Source organism: Maylandia zebra, linkage group LG7 (assembly GCF_041146795.1).
Source record: "Maylandia zebra isolate NMK-2024a linkage group LG7, Mzebra_GT3a, whole genome shotgun sequence".
NCBI lineage: Eukaryota > Metazoa > Chordata > Actinopteri > Cichliformes > Cichlidae > Maylandia > Maylandia zebra.
This window is the reverse complement of record NC_135173.1, coordinates 40,796,365-40,819,463: the sequence shown is the minus strand read 5'-3', so window position 1 is coordinate 40,819,463 and position 23,099 is coordinate 40,796,365. Positions and strand designations below refer to the sequence as shown.

Genomic DNA, 23,099 nt, shown 5'->3' with positions numbered 1-23,099 from the left:
GGGCGCGCACATCTAATCACTTTAATTAAATGACAAAAATAAAGAGCACCTGCAGTGTTTGACAGCAACAACAAAAGTAACTTTACTCCATTTCAGGGAAAATTCATGCTTGAACACCACATTAAACGTGTCCAGTCATTATTCCTCTCCCACACCCATGCTGATACTCACAATCACCTTCAAGCAGACAGACAAGGACAAGGGGAAAAGATTTCTTTGTCAACTGGAATCCAGGGTAGATCAGGACAGGGTGTAGGTGAAGTGGATTGTGGGTAGTGGCAGAGGGCTGACAGCAGTCATGATGATAGAAAAGTATGGACATGAGCTTCTCAAAGCTTAGGCCAATTACGTAGTGTCAGATTGAAGCACACCCAAGTACCGTATCTTTTAACGACTACACACTTTTGAATATCATTTACAAACATATTTATCATATATAGCTATATGGCACCATTAAAATGGCTCCTTCTGTTTTAAATATTGAAAGAAACTTTTTAAATCAACACTCTATACAGCATGTACATAAATTGGAATGTGTGGATTAAAGGTTCACACCAAATCCACGGACAAGCACATGCAGCACCAACACCACAGAGCAGAACAAGGAAATGAGAGTACAACCAGACCTGGGAGCAGACATAAAAACACATGTGGGTTTTGTTCAGAAAGTGCCCTGTCTATGGTTTCCAATCTACCATCTACATTTTCAGCACTGGTTTCATTTCTAAAAGACTGACTGAAGGACAATTAGAAGATGAAAACAACAAAGTGGAAGTGGAACTCTTCTCATTCTGACTCTGTAACTGGACTCGGGAAGTCAAAATCACTGTGAATAGGCAGTTTCTTCAGGTGATACTGATACATGCTACACTTCTGTGCAAAGGTTTTAGGTAATAAACACATTTAGATTCTTATTATTAATAACTGAATGTAATGAGGGACCCAAAGTCCAATTAATAAATTATGATCCCAACGATCCAATGAGACACACACAAGTAATGCAAATTTAAACTCACTCTGATTATTTTAATAGAGCTCTTTTTTTATAAAAAGGTTTTTATTACAGGAGCTTCATGTTTATTGCTCAGCTGGGAGTTTGATGATGTTCAAAACATAACAGCAGGTTATGGTATTAAAGGAAACCACATTCATAACTGTAACTTCTTTTCTTTCATAGAGGATAATCCAGTATATTCTCAGCTAACGGGGTGGAAGCACTGAAGCACTTTTCCTGAGTCTTTAGAGAATCCAGCCAACTCTTAGTATGGCTCCCATGGGCCACTTAGTCCAAATACTCTTCCTAAACAAAACTGACTATTCAAGCTCACCCTAGTATCAACACTGACTCAGAAATAGCTTATTTTGAATCCAGAGAGGCCATGATGCTGTAAAGGGAAAGGGTCCTCACACTAAATATTAACCAGATTTCTTTTTATTGTACCCTGAAGAAAGCTTTATGGAAGTGGATCTAAATCCATCCTTAGTTCACGTTTAGTACCTGAAACTTTTGCACAGCACTGCATAAAGCTGATTTTTGCCATCTGCTTGGACTCTGTTGTATATGAATCTAATGTGTATGGTCTGACCCAGGTCTGTCAGTAAAGGCAGTTACAGGAGGGAAGAGATTCCTCAGGTACCTCAGTGGTTACCTCGTTAGCCAGCAACAAACGGGCATACTGATCAAGAAGCAGGAGAGAAGCAACAGTACACGAAGTCAACACATGTGATGCCATCATGGATAAACAAAAGCACAATTAGCAACAACATCAGCATCTAACAACTGCGCAGCAGAGATGTTTGTGTGGAATAAATTCAGTGAAGTAACTTGAAGTATGTGATCTTACAGCAGCTGGAATGAAATGTTCCCTCCCAGTGGATCTGCTGTGTGTGAATATGAATTTGAGCGTGCGGTGCTCATGAACTGAAAAGTGAAACTTCTGTCTGTCATTTCTGATTACGCAACATTTCCAACAATTTCTTTGTGTTTGCGTGCCAAACCTTTCACCTTTTCGTGAGACCCCATTTTGAATACATAAGCGTTCTGGTGTCGAATTACATTTATTACAAAACATTAAAAAAAAGACAAAAACATGGGGTCAGGACAGAAAGCCCCTCTTACTTTCACTCTGACTGTTTGACTCTCTTCTCTTCCAGGCTGGGAATTACCCTTTGGTGATGTACAGTATGTGCTCATACCAGGTCACGGGCGTTGACATTTAGGGGAGGTGATTTAACCAAAGCCCGGCTGAACAAATACGTATTATGTGACAAACTGGGTCATCTCTTGGCACTTTCACAGAGATCAGGGGATTTATAATAACTGATGCTCACAACTACTACACTAGTTTGTGGTGCTTTGTATTACGCGTTTTCTGCAACAGAAAGCTTTTGATTTTGCAGTGAAAAGCACCTCAGTCTCTTTCTCTTATTCTGTGTCTAGTCATTTATCTTTCCCTGGGTTGAAATACTTACACTGTTGTCCTCAATTTTCTCTCTCCTCTTCACTTTGTGTGTTTCGTAGTCTTCCATAAGAGTCTGCATGAAGTTTTTGGGTCGTGATCCTCCAGAGTCCTCGCTGCCAGCATCAGACAGGGCTCCTTCAGAGGTCGAGGGGGAGACAGGTGGCGCAGGTCGAACTTTCTCAATCTTTCCTGCAAACCCCAAAAATAAAAAAAATAAAAAAAATCCATACTATGGGTTATTTAAACATTTTTTTAGTTCTTTTCTTTTTAAAAATTGTTACATTTACATCGTTTGGAGCCAAAGCTATTGTTCTTAGATATACATAAGACACAGAAAACCTGTGCTCTGCCTGCTATGACTGAGGAAAGAGCATGCAAGCAGTCATTTTGTGGGTGGTTGGACTGACTGATTCTTATACAGCACTTTTTTACTTGAGCACTCAAAATCTAGCTTTATACAACATGCCTCATTCACACCCATTCACACAAGCACTTTTTCTATACTTAAGTGCTTTCTATCTAACATTCACACACATAGATACTCGGATGGACGCATTAAAGAGCATTTTAATCTTCAGTATCTTGCCTAAGAATACTTTGACACACAGACTGGAGCAGTCGGGGATCTGACCAACTTCCAATTAGTAGATGACCTTTTCTACCTCATGAGCTACTTTTAGACCATTTCTAACATAGGGCTTTTCCTCCTTTACCACTCTAGAATAATACAGCATGAACTTTTCCTTGTGCTGCTGGCTGCATGGCTCTCTTCTGTTAAAAAAAGAAGCTAAAAAAACCTCTTTCTTTTAGTCACAGGAATTCATAAACAGCAAATTTACATGCTAATATTTACCCATTAGCTTTCCAACTGAGTAATGTTGAAGTTGATGGGTTGATTCTGGCATTTAAAATAAACTAATAAGCTTGTTAACTGTATGACTGTATGACCCTTGTGAGGACCTGCAGTACTAACTGACCTGGCGCTGTCCGTGCTGTCAATGTGAGTCTAGTTGGCAAACTGTTGCTCTTCATCTTATCTGTGGGGGAAATAGTGGCGTGCCGCATCCCCGTCCTCACAGGTCCATGACTACTGCTGGAAGTGCCGCTGGGCCGGACAACAACGGTAGGCTGCACCTCCCTCTGCTTCTTCAGTTCTTCCTCTCTCTGCTGAGCTGCTCGGATCTCCTCTTCAATCATGGACAGAGTTCGCTGCTTCTTGGAGCGCAGGCGGAACGGGCCGCTAGCCGCCTCCACCTCTGGCCCTCGCGCTGCTGTCGCCGTGCTACGCAGTTCAGCCGCCTCTGAGTATTTACTGAAGTAGCTGAACTCTGGTTTCTCTGGGCTTGGAGGAGACGGGGGACGGTATACAGGGGTTGGCCTAGAGACAGGAGCTGTTGTGGCAGGAGCAGGCACAGGCGCAGGAGCTGGGGCTGGAGCTGATGAAGCAAGCGCTCTGGTGTAGGAGGACTGGATTTTAATCCTGGGACCTCCGTCTCTGGGCCTCTGTGGTGGTGAGACAGGCTGAGACGGTGGAGGAGAAGGCGTCTGGAGCTGTGATTGTGCTGGTCTTGGGGACTGCTGTTGCTTCTGAGCCTCTTGTGATTCTGATGGCTTCTCTTGGGAAACAACTCTCACCACTGGCTGCCTGTCTGGCTGTGGGGATGAGTTGGATGGCGCAGGACTGGAGGACACAAGTGACTGGAAACTGGGGGCTCCACCAGAAGACACAGGGGAGGAAGAAACTGGCACTGGGCTGCTTGTGGATACAGAGCATGGAGATGCAGGGGTACTCAGCTGTGAAGAATTCAAGTCAGCTTGCTGCCAGTCTTCTACGTTTTCAGCTGCTAGGGCATTTTGGATGGCATTTTGAACAAGAACCCCAGCGTGGTACTCCAGCTCATCTTCTGTTGGACTGCCACTCATCTGCCCGTTGACTGGAGTAGTTGGCTGAGGGGTAGGTGGTGACACAGGGGTAAGTGGCAATGGGGTAGGGGGTAGCGAAGCCCCGCTGTCAGAAACGTTATCCAAGCTAAATATAGTAGTGTCCTGAGAGCGGACTGATAACTCGTCCAGTCCTGAGTCAGACTCCTCTGGGTGAAAAGCTGGATGAAAATGACCTTTTGCTTCCTCTTCCTCAGGTAGGATTGTCATCACAGCTAGCGCACATGTGAATTCATCTTTAGTTCTTTCATCAGACCAGGTCACGTGCGTCTCCCCAGTTTCTGCAACAATGTCACTGCTCCCGTGGCTGCCCCTGGCTGTGGATTTCGAGAAGGGTTTGGCAGAGTATATTTGAGGAGCTACATCCTTCTTGGTAGCCTCCCCTTGCAAAAACTGCTTCCTAGCAGAGGAGAAGTTGATCTGCTCCTCCACGATGTCCTCCTTCCTGGTTAGCTCCGAATCAAGGGTTACCACTGTGGGAGGGCCTGACACCTGAGGCTGCAAAACAGATGAGAGTACAGAATACAAAAGAGTCAATTAGAAAACTGCACAGCAATGAGGCTTAAGACATCTTTATTTAATCTATTACAGTCCAAATTTATCATGCTTCCTCAAAGTCAAAGAACATGTTTGAGTGTGTGAGCTTGAGCTCCTTTGTTTTGTGCATGTGTTTGTGTGTCTTACCTGTGTGTATGCATAAGTGTGATTATGTCGCTGCTGTTTCCTCTCCTGGTACTTCCTGAGAGACTCGAGCTTATCTGCCTCTAGCTGTTCTTCCAAAGGGATCTTGAATGATTTGAAACAACAAAATGGCAAATCAATCAATTTGTCATTAGGACAACACAGTTTAAATGAAAAACGAAAACTACCAGAGATTAAATGGTGATCTACCTCCTGAGGAGGGTTCCACCAGCGCTGAGCAATCGAAGGGTTTTTCTTCACTGCCTGGTCTCTGATCAGCTCCTGACGCTCACGCTCCAATTCCTGAACCTGACATGGAAAAACAAACCAGGAGAAGAAGAGTGTGAAAATGTACAAAGAGAATTTCCAATAAACTAGTGCACCAACAAGGAAACAAAGAAAGTTTTTATTGTGTATTGTGTACTGGTTAATGCCATCTTACAAGTAATGCTAACAGCTTTTCAAGCAACGTCAGTGTCACACAATCGTGTTGCGGTAAAATCACAGCAGTTGTGTCTCGATCATTCAGTGTAAGGTGCTCATAAATCTCAGTCAGAGCTGTCTTTTTTTCAGAACAAACCACTAAAGCTCTTTCTGTGTCTGTTCCATTACTCAGCAGTTTTTCTTCCTTGGAAATCTGCAGCATGACGGGAACAATTTCTCAAGGAATTAAGTTGTACTCCTTGCAAATAGTAACCTTGCAAAATCCCGAGTCTTTGCCAAATCTTTTAGTGTATGAGTAAGTGTAACTATTGTGGGAAAGTGTCGCAGTTTCAGGCTTCTCCTGAGGCCTGTGGGAGGTTACATTTTGGACTGTGGTCTTAGTATGACGCTTTAATATTACTTAGGATCAAAAACAGTGTTTTGAGCCCCTTCTGTTGATAGAATTTCAGGGGATTGCCATTGTTTCTATTTATGTTACCACATATGTCTTTTTGAGCTTTGATGTCATATCATGAGTCACTGACAGTTGCCACACACTTTCAATTTCAAAATTCCTTCCTTCAAGCCTGTATTTCACAATTCAATATGAAGTCTTAGGTGGCAGTAAGATTACAGTGATCTCAGTCATGACCTTTCTACTTACGTAGTTTGTACATTAAAAAATGTTTCCAGGTGTTTTATATTTTGTATAGTAATAATGATGGAACACTGGTCTTTAAGAGTAGGCCTCTGGTATTAAAATAGAGCAACTGAAAGCAAGTACACTTTTTGCATTAAGTACTAATCATTTCATTTTATTTTGTTGTTTTTCGTGTTAGAATGGTTATTTATCATTATAAACAAAAGCATGCTAGTGAATGGGGTAAACCTACCCCAAGTAACTCATCTTTGCTTGTTTTACATCATTTTTGTTTTCATAAGACATGATTTGATAAAACAAACCGTGGTCTCCTGTGGCTGTGTTTCTGAATAGCGTATTTGTTACAGTCTGATACATTATCCAGCAGCCTTTTACCTCCTCTGAGGGACGTCTCCTCGTCACCCTGACCTGCTGCTCCTCTCCAGGGGTGAACAGCTTGGCCGGGCGTTTCTCCTCCTGGAATGCTCGCAGCTCAAACTTTGCCCTGCTGCCCCTAGACTCGTCTCCCTGCGCGTGCCCGTTGGTTTTAACGGCAGACTCGTCCTGGTGGAGAAACGTGGTTTGTTTTTGTCCCTCCACAACGATCGAGTGGTGATTGACAGGGGAGGAGGGTGACACACACACAGAAGGAGAAGTTCCATCTATGCTGATGGGTTTGGTGTGACGTGACAGAGAGGAGTTCCCATTTGTGGGTGTGTCTGAGGCTGCATCTAACACCTGGTCCAGGTAGCAGATCTCCTGTGGAAACAACAGTCATATTTCAAAATACTGTGACAGAATGTGCCGCCAATTTCAAATAATAAAACAAGAAGTTAAAACCTTTTAGTTAACTTGTTTTGATCTGCATACCTGCACTACCTCACAGTCAGGAGTCTCTACTTTCATTCCAACTGGACTGTGGGCTCTGTTACTGGGACTGCTGAGACAGTCGTGCTGGATCTGCTGGCTCTCCAGTTCCATGGCTGCAGGCCTGTCAGTGATAACGCTGACTGACTCCTGGAAACTGACAGTTTTCAGGGCTCGCTCTCTCGGGACTGAGTCACTGACATCCTCTGCTTGCCATGATTTCTATCAACAAAGAAACATTGGTGTTTCAGAAGCTCTGCCGGCTGAAGCTGACTGATAGTTGGTTTAATAAAGACAATGTGGACATTTAATAACTTTAGATATTATTTTGAAAGGTCAGCCGCTTCTAACCACTATCATTTAGACACATCAATTCACACATGAATGTTCTTTGGTCTGCATTGCAGCAGAACACTGTGTTCTGACTGGTTCCCACCACTAAGGGGCGACAAAATACACACAGTTGCTCTGTATGACAGAAGACTGCTACAACAGTCAAAGCACTCAGGCGTTCTGTTTGCTATGTCAGCTTTGAAGACATTTCAGGTTGAAGATACACCTTTACACACATTCACTCGTCTTTTCTAGGAGGAGCTGCACTTAAGTGTTTCAGATTAAGCACCAGGCTCAGGGCCATGTTGTCAGTAGCTATTTTGAGAAGAATGAATGCCGTCTAAACACAAAAGATTTTCCTAATGTGGTGCACGTTGGGCCAGTTCCAACTAATTGTCTGACTGATAGACAACTGCTACATATCATGGAATTTAATATGTACGGCACACTATTATAAAAATACACAGGTGACCTCAGGTCAGCTAACACGGCTACATCATACTTATTATACCATGGTTTGAAAGTATGTCACATTATGAAGCACATATCACCAGATAAGGCAAAATGGTGATGTTCTATCATAAGACCTTTTTTTTTTTTTTTTTTTTTAATATATTATGTTTCATTCTATAAATACACTTTTTAAACTTACATATCACTTGTAGTCATTCAAGGAAGAATGATACAGGCAGTAGCTGAGTCTTGTAAGGTCCATATTGATTGAAGCATTAGTATGCACAGATCAGATCCTCAACCTGGTTTAATGAATCATCCTTCACATTCCAGATAAACCATTAATAAGAAGCTAAATTTACACAGTTCAGCCTCTCTTTTCCTGGACATTACTCTCTAAAAATGTTGGTTTCCTTCTTTACTGCCTTGTAGCCATTATAATTCATCCTTAAGCATGTGCGTATCTCTAACAGGAGCTTAATGAGGAGTTGTTGACCCCTCTTTTTTAATATTTCAGTCTGTGTGAGGGGATTTAATGAGAATAACTTTAGTAAACTAGTCTGCTGATAAATTAACCATTAACCAACAGGTTATTAGAGAGAAAACTAGCTGTCAACTTCACATACGAGTAGAAGTACTAGTAGTACTAGTAGAAAATATGTCACCAGGATTACAAATCTGAAAATGTGGGTGTTTTCAACATTTTGTCAGACATATCAAACACTTCATGAGGTCATCCTGAGCACTGGGATTTTATGAGGATATTTTTCTTTTCTTTTTTTTTTAAAATCATAAACAACAAATAAAGAAAATAGTAATCATTTGACACAGCTCTGCAAAAGTGAGCGGCTTTTTCTTCTCTTCCACCTCAGGCCTCAGACAAACTACCAGACTGTCATATTGTACCATTTGGGAACATTCCTTCTTCTTACTATCCACAGGACGGGGTTTTGGACAATCAGTGGCATAATTCAGCTGGATTTATTGTCAACATGAAAATTAAGCCTGGATCACTTTCTTTTCCTCACGTACCACTCCCTCTTTTTGCTCCCTTTCAGTTTCTTGATCTACACTTCCTCTTCACTGCCCCTTTTGAGCTTTTTCCTTCCTCTCTGCTCTCTGAGATTGCTCAAATGCTGAAACAGTGGCCAGTGAAGTCTCTTGGAGGATTTGACCAGCTCTATTTAAAAAGCTTTGTGAAGGGACAGTTTCCTCTACATTCCCTTCACCTCCCTAGTCATCTTTTCTTTATTGCTCTCTTCCACCTCCCTTTTAATAAAAATGTTGTCTGAGGGCATCTTGGTCATCTCTTTGCTTCCATACTCTCTCTCTTTATCGATCTATTAACACATTCTCTAATGTGCCTCTGTAAAATCTAGTGTAAAATAACAATAGACCTCAAAAAACCAAAACACTGTCTAATGGATTTGTGAGTCTTCAGGGACAGTGTTTTTTTGTCCTAATTACTAACATCAGCATGCTTAAAATGCCAGTTCAATCAGGATTTCAGTGGAAACCCCCCCCCCATATGGGTTTAACATACAAATGTTGGCTAATTACGACACAAGACACCTAAAATTAATGGAGATTTACTTTGTTTTGTAGGTTTTAAGGCATCAACATGAATAATATTTTTACTGGAAGATGGGGCTCAAAAAGCAGCTTACAGAATTTATAACAAGCCACCCAATAGTTGGGGGATTTTACCAGAAACCACAAATGTCAGTCTCATACTGGTGCTAAAGGAAAAGGGAGGAGAGCATGGAGTTTATTGACATTTATCCTCTGGGAAATTACTGTCTTTACAAATGTTAACAGAAATCTGCTAATAACTTGTTGTGAGAACAGGTTTGGCAATATATTAACATCTTCCAACCAAAGTTTTAAGCTTTTACATTTAATTAAAACTAAACTAAAAATTAAAACTGTATATGAAAAAAACTTGACTTTTGATAAAATATAAGACAAAACAAAAAAAACCCTTTGAAAATTAAAGAAAAATATATAGGAAATCTGCTTAGCTTTAGTGTTTGTTAGTTTGGAAAAAATCTATTATCACAGTGTCCCTGATGAAGCTTTGATGGATATGTTTATTGAGACTGTGGATGTCCACAAGACAGTAAGTCAGCTGCTTTGAAAAGGTTGTGTTTTTATAGCAATTCTTGTAATGGTTTCCCTAAATCCTGCCCATCTGTTACACCTTTCATACAATAATAATTTAAAAGGCATAAACCAAAATGAAACCAACAACAACAAAACTGAAACTAAACTTTTCAAACACAAACTAAACTGAAACAAACAAACCAACTAACTTGGGAATGAAAATGAAACTGAACTAAATTAAAAACAAAAAGTAAAAATGACATAAAAAAGAATTCAAAAATACAATTCACAACAAGAGTCACCTCACAGTGCTTTATATTGTAAGAACCTACAGTATTCTGGGAAAAACCCCAACACTCAAGTGACCCCCTGTGAGCAAGCAAGCTGTGGGAAGGAAAAACTCCCTTTTAAGAGGAAGAAACCTCCAGCCGAACCAGGTCCAGACAGGGGCAGCTATCCACTGTGACCGATGGTATGGTTAGAGGAAACAGAAAAGAAAAAGAGAGCATATGGGGACAGGAAATTACACAGGCTAAGGGAGAGAGGAGACCAACATTAATGACATGTTGCAGTGGTGCAGAAACATGTGAGGAGTGAAACGAGGTGAGTGAAGAAGAAATGCTCAGTGCAGCATAACTAGGGGATGGTTCAGAGTCACGTGATCCAGGAGAGCAAGTTCTTAAAAGCAGAGAGTGCCTATTTCTCAAATCCAAACTGGGAGCTGATTCCACAGAAGAGGGGCCTGATACTTGAAGGCTCTGCTTCCAATTCTACTTTTAAAAACTCTAGGAACCCCAAATAAGCCAAGGAAGAATAGCTAATATGTAACTCTTTCTCGTCTCTAGTGCTCTCACTGCAGTTTTGGATTAACTGGGGCCTTTTTAGACAACTTTTAGAACAGCCTGATATTAATGAGTCCAGCCTAGAAGACTTTATTGCATGAACTATGTTTTTCAGCATAACTCTGAGACATGTTTAGAATTTTAGAGATATTTATTTAAGGTTTGCAATGAAGGCTATATCATGATAAAAAAGGACTTCTTCACATGTCACTGAGGTCAAGGTCATGCCATCCCAAGTAAGTATCTGATTTCCAAGATTTGTAGAGTCAAATATAAAGAATAATTATCCAAGCGTATAATAACTCTTCTTCCCAATCCAGCTTCCCGCTGCCTGCCAGAAAAAAAGCATTTCCTCGTGTATTTGTGAAGGTGTATGTATGCAACCCACACAGCACAGTACATAACAACAACCTCACAATACCCAATATCTTAAGCACTATGTCTGCTAATGACAAATGAAAACAATATGTGTGCAACTCTTAACTCTTGCTCAAATCAACGATAAGGAATGAGCCTCCACCTTGTGTTGCAATTCAGCAGCTGGCCTTTAAAGTGAATTCTTTACAGAATCAAATTCTCAAAGAGGGAGATCAGGGAAATAAAAAGTTATGCCAAAGAAACGCATTCATGGACTCAAAAATATTTACTCAATCCTGCAGACAAAAGAAATGTACTGATACAGTGAGCGAGACTGATACAGTCTCTAGAGACATTTGGACAGCTAACAAAAACACCACTTCCAAGAAGCGCTTTAGTTTTGACTAAGACCAATTTTATAATTACTTTCTCTGTACAGTGATTGGTTAAACTATCATAAAACTAATCGCAGGCTGTCTTATTACTTTTACTACAGGCAAGTCTCTAAATTTCACAGACATGATGAAATGACTCAGGGCATGTATTTGGGCAACTATTTTGAAGCTTTACCTGGTTTAATTTAAATTTCATAAAAACTGAACAAATCATAACTCAAATCTAATAAAAACTGCACAAGAAGTTGTTTGACTTTCCCCCCATATTAGTTAAAGACCTTTTTTATAATCCTGGAAGTTATTTTTCTACCACCATTTTTGCTGTTGTGGAATAGATTTCAATTAGTGATTCCCGGAGTGCCGAGTCTTCGACTTATAATGCCTCTGCTACTACTTTATCATTTCAGCAAAAGGAATTCGAGGTTCTTTTTTCCCTTTCTCCATCTCTCATACATTCACACTCTGCCTTCAACAAGTCAAAAGATTTTTCACCCAGTTAATTATATTCGGGATCATGTGAGGACCAGATGTCCCTGCTTTTTACACACACTCATGCCCAGATAAGCTCCTCTGTCTACTTATTTGACCTGCTGCAAATATTACACACATTTATATGTGTGTGTGTGTGTGTGTTTTTATGTGCAGGAATGTGTGTGTAGGAGTCCATGTCCAGCAGGCAGGACAGTACAGAGGGGGAGGATATCCTGTTACTGGCCCAGGAAAACAGTACTACAGTACAGGAATGTTTCATATGCAGTGCTATTCTGCTGCACACACACAAAAGGAGTGTGTATGTGACTGTAGCTGTGCATCGGTGCATGCATGCAAGAGTGCGTTCTTTCAAGGGTGTGTATTTGTATAGCAGGTGTGCATGCGTGTATGCGTTTGTGTGTTTCTGACTCCAATAGAGGTGAACTGACATTCCAGGCATAGCTGCCTGTCCTCAAGGCTCAGGCTCTAATACCTGTGATGAAGGACACTGTACACCTTCCCTGTCTGGCTAAAGGAGCAAGCTGTCTGCATGCATCTGTTTGTGAGTGTGAAAAGAAACCATCTGTCTATGGAAAAGAGACACAGCTCATAATGTGCTTGAATGTTTGAAAACTTCAGACATGTGCCCAATAGCTGTTACATTTCCAAAAGCAGTCAAATATACATGAAGGATAAATAGCATTGTTTTGGCTGTAAGAGTAACATGAGTGTAAAACATGATATTAGGAGTCTAAATAGCCCTGCACCCATCTTACTATAACTTATTCAATTACATTGGGTGTATTATGATTTCATATTGGGTGGGAATTCAGTGGAATACAATCTTGACTCTATATGAGTCAGCTAGAGTCGCATGTTCTGCCTCCGTCTCTGCCTGTCTCCAGCTATCACATCTGGAAATGCTTAGGCTCTGGCTGTGATACCCAAAAATCACAAATAGACACACATACTCTGTATCTGAGCACACATACTAAGCTGCATGCTGGAGATGTTGGATGGTGGTAGTGGGGAACACACTCAATAAGATGAGAATTTACCCAAATACATGGACACACACTTCATGACTCACAGGCTGTACACACACACGCGCACATACACACATTTTCCATAACTTTAATATCACGTCATGGTCTTTCGCTAGAGCACGCAAATCCACCAAAACACATGGCAAACATGAAGTGAAAGTATGATGACGCAGTCACACAACACTCACACTACACTTCTGTGTAACCCAGTACAGCTGGTGTTGTCGTATCTGCTTCCTGACTGAATATGATCCTGAGTGGTAACCAGAGCCTGGTGCTGGTTTAGCCCTGTGTTCTCATACCCAAACACCCTGGATTGGGGACCCAGGCCAAACAGTGCTATTCACCACATCTTCTTTGTTTAATCACTATTCACGCTAGACAATTTGAAATTCCATGGCATAAATCAGTGTTTTAACTAATCCACGATGAGTAATAGGTTGGGAATGACAGCAGCCAGACAGGTGGACTGAGTAAGGGGGATACACAGCTGGGGTTAAACAGCCCAAAGTGCGCAGTTTAACATGACATTCAAACATCTGGACAAGCAAATCAACAGTATTTCAACTTTGGCATACATAAGTTACAAAAATCTGTTAGGGTGTGTGCCTTGGATTGGATTTCTCTCCCTCCTCTATCACTTTCCCTTCTTCTCTGTTACAATATTCAAGTTCACAGTTACCTGCTCTAGATGACAATTCACAGGATTTTTCTTTCTTACAAATATATTTGAACATTTTTGAGGAAAACTAAGAAAACGTGAACAGAATATTTTACCATGTCTCTCCCAAATAAAAGTACAATCTAATGAACTAAATAACTAGATGTAAAGAAATGTCATAAAATGAATTTGTCAAACAAAAATTACTAGTTACTACTCACCTAATGGTGTCTTCAAGTACAACTGGATTAATCTATTTTTGAGATATCTGTACTTCCATGGTGTAATGTTTAAAAGCTGCACTGTATAACATCCGTAGATCTTCTTTCCTTAAGCTTTATCCGCTTTCCTATTTAGCTCTGTCCAGCCCTGGCCCGTCTCGTTCCCAATAGTGGGAGTGCCGGACTTTTCCCTAGCCAAGCCTTTTCCTCCTCTTCTTCTCCTCCTTTTCCTCCCCTCCCATCTCTTTTCCTCTCCTCCACAAAGCTTCTCCTTTCTCAATCACATTCCTGCCGGGCTGCAACGGTAAGCTGTGATGTCATGGGCAAACTGTGTGCATGTGTATGTCTTTCCCCGCATGCACGTGCTCATGCACAAAGACCCCTTCTGTGCAAGCCCTCATATAAGCACAGGCAACAAAACATCCATCCTGTGCCTCCTCCCTTCCTGCACAAACTCTCTCTTTCCCCAGTGCATGCTGCTTGCCTACTTTCCCTTTAACCTATAACTCTTGTCGGAATGGAGCTGACAGCGAGAAGCAGGCGATGATGAAGAGATGATGACTGAAGAAAATAGGAGGGGCTGATAAGAGAGTAATGATATTTTCTTCTGTCATCATAGCATAGGACTGTTGACTCAGGCTCATATTAAGGTTAGACTGATTCACTGTCTGTATTCACCTTTTAATAAAATGAATTTAACCATGTCACCTCAAAGTATTTTACTATTAGTGCTTTCAGTAGAGAAATCTAAACCTGCAAGTTAGTGTTCATGTTGTTTGATGGGCTTGTCCCCCTTGTTAAAGATAAAGCACAGGCACAAATGGCAAATACCAGCATTAACTATCTAATTATACGAATCAGTCTTTGTATTCAAGCGTTACTCTAACGCTGTTTGCATGTCTCATTCTGTGTGTTTGCTGGGTCATAGGATCAGGCTCCTAGAAATTAGAGCTGATCTTGGTCACGGTTCACTTTCTCTGCTCACAAACACTACATAAGGACACAGCTGAAGTGGAAAGACTTTTGTCCAGTTTACAAGAGCAATTAGTCCGATTGTGTTAGTGGCTCCTAAAACAAAGGAGGATGGTGCTACAAACAGCTAAATACCAGTAAATGAAGATAAGAAGATTCCCTTTTTTGGCTCCACTGCCACATGGATAGACACAGGAAATCTTTCCTACGTCATACAATGATAGTTTTTTATTTTTCTTAGAAATGTCTTAATTACATGACATTTATATGAATATTTGTGGAAATTGTAGACTTTTTTTTAAAAAAAATCTAATTATACTCTAATTAGAATTATGTAATTGTACAATTATCTAATTGTATATTTTGGTTAATTTTTACTTCAATAAGCAGTTTTATCCTTATATATTGTATTTATTTTAATCAGCTATTCCACCCTATGTAAACTATATTCCTCCTTTTTACTGGTAACTTGCGATACTGTACTGAAAAGAAGCGCAGCCAGATGCGATACACCCGAAGAGGCATAAAGTGCACTCACTAATCTTGTTTTCTTTGACTATCAGGAGTGAAATGTCATCTTTCACACCTTTTAATTTTAGTATTAACAAGTATGTTTTTTCAGATCTTATTAAAACTGAAAGAAATCAGTATGAATATGTGGAAAACAGAGGTAAGAGAGGTTATTCTAATCTAAGGGAAAGAAAGCCCAGAAAAAGTTGTACTTGAGCGTGACAGGAGATAGCCTCACTGTGAATTCAGTCCTGACCACAATGAAAAACGACTTAAATCTTCAATTAAATGTGAGCTGTGCCACTCCTGCCCCTTTTAAGTGCCCCTGTTTGAACTGACAAATCAGAAGCCATCAGTGAGTTCCCAGGCTCGAAATAACTCTGGGCCATATGATGAAGGGAAACTGGTCACAGAAAAGTGGGACACTAACCCAATTATCGCATATGCACCGGGGAGATTAATTTCAGGGAGGGGTGTAATGAACAAAGAAACTTGTGATGGTCATTTGTGTATGCCAGTGCTAGTAATTTAGTGATAAGCTAATTTCTGCAAACTTAGTACTGGATGTATTAGAGGAACCGTGAAAGATGAGAAAACAAAGAGAGTCACAGACTGAGGAACACAGCAGCAGTGTGAGTGATTGTGTAGTCATGTGTGTATTTCTATGTGTGAATCCATGCAACTGGGTCAACACTATTGATGCCCGGAGCAATCTTATGTCATGGAAGTAGATCATGATTGATTAAAAACACAGCAAATGACACATTTACTTATTACAGCATGGCAGAAAGACACAGCTCTACCCCCACCACAATACTTATGCATAAAGTTACAAGTAACTTTTTCACATATTGTACCGCCAAAACAACAAACCCCCAAAAAACACAGTGTGAGGTTCCTAATATGCGAAGGGTTCATTTGACAAAGTTCAACATGGGAGCCCAACTGCTGCGAAATCTGGATTCCTTGAGGCAAGTTCTCAATGAGTGACATATTTTTTTACAGGTCACGGGAGACCACAAAGCCTGCAGGCAAGCAGCAACCTCTGGGACTGTAAAATGAAGTCAAGCTTCAAATTGCAGTTATGCCAATGGCTACTTGAAACTGGCTCCAAAACTGAATCAGTCCCCACAGACTGCCATGTTAAAATGCCCAACTAAAGCATATTTGCAGCCAGGAGCAAAATATGTTTTGTTTCTCTATGGATAGTTTAACTCTCAATAACAACAAATTTGCATGCTAACAAAACCTTTGAATCCTAGCTGAATGTTACATTCAATGTATAGTCATAATTCATTTAGATCTGCAAACAGTAAGTTTGTATTTTCTGCATTATCCCAGCTAAAATGAACATCAGATTAAAACTCCTTAGTATTGTTAACAATTCTATTTTATATAACAAATAAGGACAGAGCTAGTTTCATAAGTGGTCACCACAGCGATTAGCACTGCATGTTTGAATTGCCAGATTGCCAGATGCCCTTCTTGATGCAACCCTAAAAAGATTTGTGTCTCCTCCCGAGACAAATAAAGGCATAGCTGGAAATTAAAATGCTTCATTCTCCTTTGGAATTTGTAAAAGTATTGCTTTTACACATTTATAGGAAGTTTGAAGAGGGTTAAACCATGAAAATGAACCAATCTATTTTCTAAATGACCTAAAAACAATTTTAATGAAGATTTAGGAAATATTATCTATTTCCAAAAAAAGGCTGGCTTCATAACATCTGGTTGAGGTGAAATGTGTCAGTCATCTATTGTGCAGTCTAACTGATACAATGTCTGTCAAAGCAAATTCTCCAGGCTACAACATCCTATCAAAAGTAGCCCCTTTCAGAGGGGTCCTGGCTAATACTGAGTAAAGTTAGAGTCTGCAATGAAATGTTGCCATCCTTCAATCTCAGAACAGTCCTGCTAAATGAAGACATAAACAACATAAAAGATGGGCGGTGAACACATCAGTCTTCCAAAAGTCAAACAAAACGATCCGGCAAACTAAAGGAAACAACTGATTGGATATAAGCCTATCACTGCTCACAGGGTCATCTCAACAGGAAACCAGGAAGCTGTGGTAAATTGTGTCCATGGAAATGGCACTCAACACAGGAAATACATCCAAAAATACATGCCACCTGCACAAAAACAGACACACAAATGCAGACTACTATCGATGATGTGGTCAGTTGGGTCAACTTAAATAACTCGAAAGACAACAAGCTGATTATCCAATTGTTTTTGTCCAGTTGCTGATTGTTAATGAAATAAATAAATGATTAAAACATGATAATATGTCCAAGTAACACATTTTTGTTGGACAAGTGGACTGTTCAGTTGCTGTTTCACCTGTGAAATAAACTGGCTGAAGCAAACCCTCTTAAATAACTACTTTGGTTTTTTCTTTCTTTTCTTGCATAAGCTACTGGTCTTTGTGGCACTAAAAACACAAATGAAGATTAAGCTCAAGAAGCCTCTGTTTTTTCTCAAAAAGGTTGACAGCATTAAAGATGGGGCTGTCATCTAGCTACTGCCTCTGCTCTCTAACAAACAGAGCAAGCAGCACTGTGACAGCCACCTGCTCAGGAAGCTTAAATGTGAAGAAAAGTGTTGGTTTGTTTTAGCACAGTGCCAAAGCTACAGAATAAATAACAAGTTAAAATAAAAGCAGTCAGAATGCAAATAAGCTGCGATAAATTCCATCTATATATCCACCCATTTTCCTCCACTTATCCAATTCAGGTTGCGGTGGGGCTGGAGCCTATCCCAGCTGTCACAGATATAACACGTAAAGACACACTGACGCACACATTTACAACTACAAATTATTTAGAATCACCAATTAACCCAACTGGTGGGAACCTAACCAGAGTACCTGGAGAGAACAGAGGCAGGCACATGGAGAATATGCACACCGACAGGCACCAGCTGGCTGAAACATCATGTCAGTCAACTGCAGGCTGACTGCCTGACAGCATCCAGGCTGCCAGTCATTCATTCGTTCCCGAAAACCTCAGGATGAGCGATTTCGCTGTTGCCAACTTGATGTTTTGAAACAAATTGTGATGAGAGAGACTCAGGTCTGACTGTGAAAATTCTCAACTTGTCAGTCACAAACCAGTGAGCAAAGCCTGGATAATCCTGTACTATGAAACACAGCATGACCAAAATTTATGATATGTTTTATTCAATCTGGCCTAAATAGAGTGACACAAATGTGTTTACAGAGGTTATGTCAGAAAGCTGTTTTCCCAAAGACTCCTGCAGGACTGGAAGGTTTTTGGAGTTACTTTCAATTTCTGGTGGTCAGCAAAAAAAAATGATGTCTTTCTTAAAACTCATCATTTATTTATTTACGCTATTAATAGAAAATATAAGTCTACCAATATATATTATAAATAAAAGGCTTAGTAAAACTTTGATCTACTCGCCTGTGGGGCCAGTGGGTGGGGGTTACTGTGGATACTGATTGATGGATGTAACAGCTTTCATTTGCAGTCCATGCAACCCCCACATTAAACAATTCACAGCCAAGCAGCACAGCAGAAATAAAGCAGAGCCCATCCTGTTCTATTAGGACTAAAATAACAAGTCTGTCTATTATTTATCTCTACTAAGCTACAGACATAAGCCACAGACATACACACAGAATGACAGCTTATTGCAGCACTGCAAAATAATATTCACCTACCCACTGCCAGAGAGCCTGAAACAACAACCAGACAGAAATCATGTTAAGGTCCCTTTTCAAAGCTTGAGTGGTACACAGAAATGCAATGCATGTCTGGAGTCATATCACTCGTATTCCTTTAAATACCTCTCTTGACACAACTCACACTCAAACCCAGAACCCCCAAGACCCCTTCATGGAGCAACAACAAAGGGCCTGACAGCAGATTCAGTGAGATTTTCCAGGCTGAATACTAATGCTACACACGCACATACAAACACACACACACACTTTCATGCTCACCGATGAGGGCTCTTAAGCAGAAAGGTCTGTAGTCAGAGAGTGTGACCAGTCGTTTACACAGGCTCTCCAAGCATAGAACAGACAGCCAGATTAACACTCACAGCACAAGCACAGAGCTAACTGGAAGAAAAAGCAGTCTGAACACAGTAACACTAGACAGCTGTCCCAATATTACTAACAGTATGTCTTTAAAGACCATGACTCCATTGCTTTAATATAGATCTCTGTGTGTTTAATAATATTTCATACTGTGAAAGCAAAACAAACAGTATTGGGCTACTTGCCCAGTGAACTGGTGCAATATGCACAGTATGTATTATGTGGCAGTAGAGGTACAGTGAGTCAGTTGCTGGTGTAGAATATTTTCAAAACCCCTTTTTTAAAGTCAGGTCATGTTGATTACCCTAAACAGCAACAGTGTCAACAAAACCTATCACAGGATTCCCAGGAGAGATTTAAAAGAAACAATTAGGAATAATGGGCTGGTGCCCAGCCATGCAGATTTGGGGTTCCACCAAAATGAAAAACCTGTGACAAAAGTATTTTAACCACAGCTTTATTATTATTATTTTTGAAATTTACCCTGTCAAATGACCTAACCAAGACAACAAAAACTATCTGCTTAATTTTATATATATAGTCAACCCCAAAGGCCCATTTTGAGCCAGGAAAACCATGAATACCCTACAAAACTTTTTTTTTTAACAAAACAGTCAAGGACCAACTTTAAAAACAGAATATGTGCATAAAAGTTAAATCAAGCATTACCACAGCATGACCCGAAAAAGTCATTAATCATATGACACAAATTGCAGATTAAATTAATGTAGGCACTAATTTCTGCCAGCAGGAACCGAGACACAGACATGAAATTAGGTGTAACAGGTTAATTTGATTAGTAACCAATCAGTAAAATGGACCAGACATCTTAAACTAGAGTTAATATATATATATGACATTAGGAAGATATACCCAGTGTGTGATCGTATGTATTTATCTGTGAGACCCATGTAATATATATTTTCATAGTTTACTGTGGAACAGTTTACTGCTGAGCTCCACTACTGTGTATTGTTCACGGATAGCCTCCTCCTCCACTGGTTATGTAACAGTCCAGCTCTCCCCTGCTGTTAATCCAGCAGGCCGCAGTGTGTGCAGTCAATTATCATTCCCTTTGTTTCATCACATTGCACACATCCATAAAGTGAACACAAAATTTGTTGGACAATGACAAACCATTTGTTATAGAATAAGTAACCTCCAAGATACACTGGGCAGACAAATATAGACTGTATAGTATCAGATCATGAGAGTGAAAACCTACAGGTTAGATGAGAAATATAAAGTAAGAACAGACACGAAGGAGCAAACCTTCACTTGAGCCGGAGACACATGGATGGCTGAGATTGATTGTTTCGAGGATGTGGTTTTGCACATGTGTGTGTGAAGAAAAAGCCACCAAGCATATAATTCTAATCCTTTCCCAGCGTGATTTAGCCCACCTTACCATTTTGTCCCAAAGTACCCTTGGTGCAGAGACCACACAGCGAAGCTAACAGGCAAATGGGCAAAGGTTTGCAATAAAATTAAGATATGTGGTCAGAGAAGCTAGCGTGCCAATTTTTTTGTGGATTTTATGCAGAGTCAAAAGAAGCCATTAGGAAGTGGTGTACAATAAAAGCAACGTGGCTTTTAGCAGTTCAACCACAAATTGCTGGATCGGTTGCTGAATTAAAATTTGTTTCCCATCAAGATATAAATCACAGATGCGTGCCGTTGCTTTTGTTGCCAGTTTTTAATGCAAGACTACAGTCAATCAGTCAGCAACTAATCAAATTAGCACAGCTATGAGTGTCACATGTTTGACATCAATGGAGGCTAAAGATTAGATCAACACATCAGTTCAAATTTAGCATTGTTTGGGTCAAAGAGTAAAGAAAGACTTACAGCACCACACACACAAAAAGACTGTTTGATAAACAAAGCTAGGTTTTTAGTTGGCTTCATGACGGCATCACTAAAACTGTCCTAAAAACAGACAAAATGAACGTTTGATGATTAAGTGACCATCCAGTAAATAGTAAGAGCCTCCAAACAAAGCTGGTGTCAATACTAAAACTATAAAGCTACAATAAATTATGTAACGACACTAGATCAATAGAAATTTATCTAGATTTGAGTCTAACCTCATCATCCATCATCAGTGCACGCTTCCTCTGTGTGAGTTGATCAATTTAGATAAAGCATTCCCATCTCTATACTTATATGTCACATACCCATAGCCGCCCAGCGAAAGTAGCACATGCAGGTTTGTTCCTAACCATGAGACAGAGCATAATAACACTGCTGTCCTAAGAGAGTGAACGGTTTCCTGCTGTTAGCTTATAGCATTAACTACTTCTGCTCTGCCTCACACTGGGAAGGAGCAGTGTGTTAATCACCAGTCTATTTCCGGAAGCTACCTCATTAGCCTCAAGTATTTAGAAGGAAGGAGGATTCGCAAAGGACGAAAACAGCAAGTGACAGCAAACATGTCTGAGCCTGACAGTCACTGCGTTATCCATTTAGATTCAGATATTCCATTTATCTGAATACTGTTTTTTCCATCCATGTTGATTTTTGTTTTTTTTTAAGGAAGAATGCAAACTAAAAGCACTGGGAAGAGAATACGTCAAAATGTAGCAGCACTCATTTAGTTTTTAACATGATTCAAATAATGATATTTATATTAGAGATTATGCACCAGTATGAACTTTTAGGTCCTCAAGAAAAGTTTTTTTTAAAACATTCCAGCACCACACCTGAAAACTAGAGGAGGGAGAGCGTTTACAGTCAGTGCCCTGAGTCCCTAAAATGGTCTGGCCAAGGAAATCAGATGGGTGGAGTCATCTACATCTCAAAACAGACTTTTATAGATAAGCGTTTCCATTTTTGCTAAAGTTTTATTAAATTAAATTAATTTTATTACATTTATTAAATTAAATTTAAACTTTTCAATTCCTGTGAACTTCCTGTAGTTGGTCTCAATGGTTTGTTTTATTTTGTTGTTCCTCTGAAGCACTTTATAAACACAGATTTTAAAATTTGCGATATATCTACAGTGAATTATTATTAATATTATTATGCAGCAAACACAATATAAATTATTCCTGTTTGGTACATGTGTACCACATGTGTGTGTGGAGAAGACCTGGTGGTTTGACAAATGGCAGCTTTGTTTTAGAGCTGTTATGAATTATAGAAAGAAACTGAGCGATGAGTGATAGGAGAGAACAGAAAATTAATGATGTGCAAAACATAAAAATGCACGAGGGGTGAAAGAAACAGCTGACCTCCAAACTCCCTATGTCCCAGTCTAATCAAGCATCTGCAGGAAGTCAAGAACAAGGACATAGAGGGTCCAGGTGTCAGACACCACGGAACATCACCAGAGATCGAGTGTCCATTTCCTGACAAGTCCGATCTAGAGTGGACGGCTGGTGCTAATATTGTGGCTGCTTGCTGTAACACTGCAAAAATGTCTCAGCTGGCTCACTACCAGTACATTCCTGAAATGCGCATCAATGAAATGTTAACCGTAAGTGTCCCGAGTTTTGCTTCCAAATACCATAACCTTGGGTAACCTTTACAGGAAACTCCCTCCAGGACTGTACAACAGAATCAGTCATTACGCACAAACACACACACTCACACATCTCAGAGAGAAATTGTAAAAATTACAGCATCAGCAACTGCGAATCCTGCCCAACTGATT

General features: G+C 40.1%; 1 protein-coding gene across 8 annotated transcripts in view; it reads right to left on the bottom strand.

Annotated features, from left to right (window-relative positions):
- palm2akap2 (PALM2 and AKAP2 fusion) overlaps nt 1-23,099 on the bottom strand; it is a 99,862-nt gene that overhangs the window by 2,892 nt on the left and 73,871 nt on the right. For 6 of the 8 annotated variants that reach the window (XM_076886368.1, XM_014409420.4, XM_076886365.1 and 3 more), the window contains 7 exons: nt 7,018-7,236; nt 6,544-6,906; nt 5,295-5,393; nt 5,088-5,189; nt 3,440-4,901; nt 2,473-2,651; nt 1,638-1,676 (listed from right to left, as the gene is read on the bottom strand). In XM_076886368.1, coding sequence (XP_076742483.1) covers nt 1,638-1,676; nt 2,473-2,651; nt 3,440-4,901; nt 5,088-5,189; nt 5,295-5,393; nt 6,544-6,906; nt 7,018-7,236 — 2,463 coding nt within the window. The remainder of the gene's footprint in view (nt 1-1,637; nt 1,677-2,472; nt 2,652-3,439; nt 4,902-5,087; nt 5,190-5,294; nt 5,394-6,543; nt 6,907-7,017; nt 7,237-23,099) is intronic. The other 2 variants (XM_076886366.1, XM_076886367.1) reach the window with 2 other exon arrangements.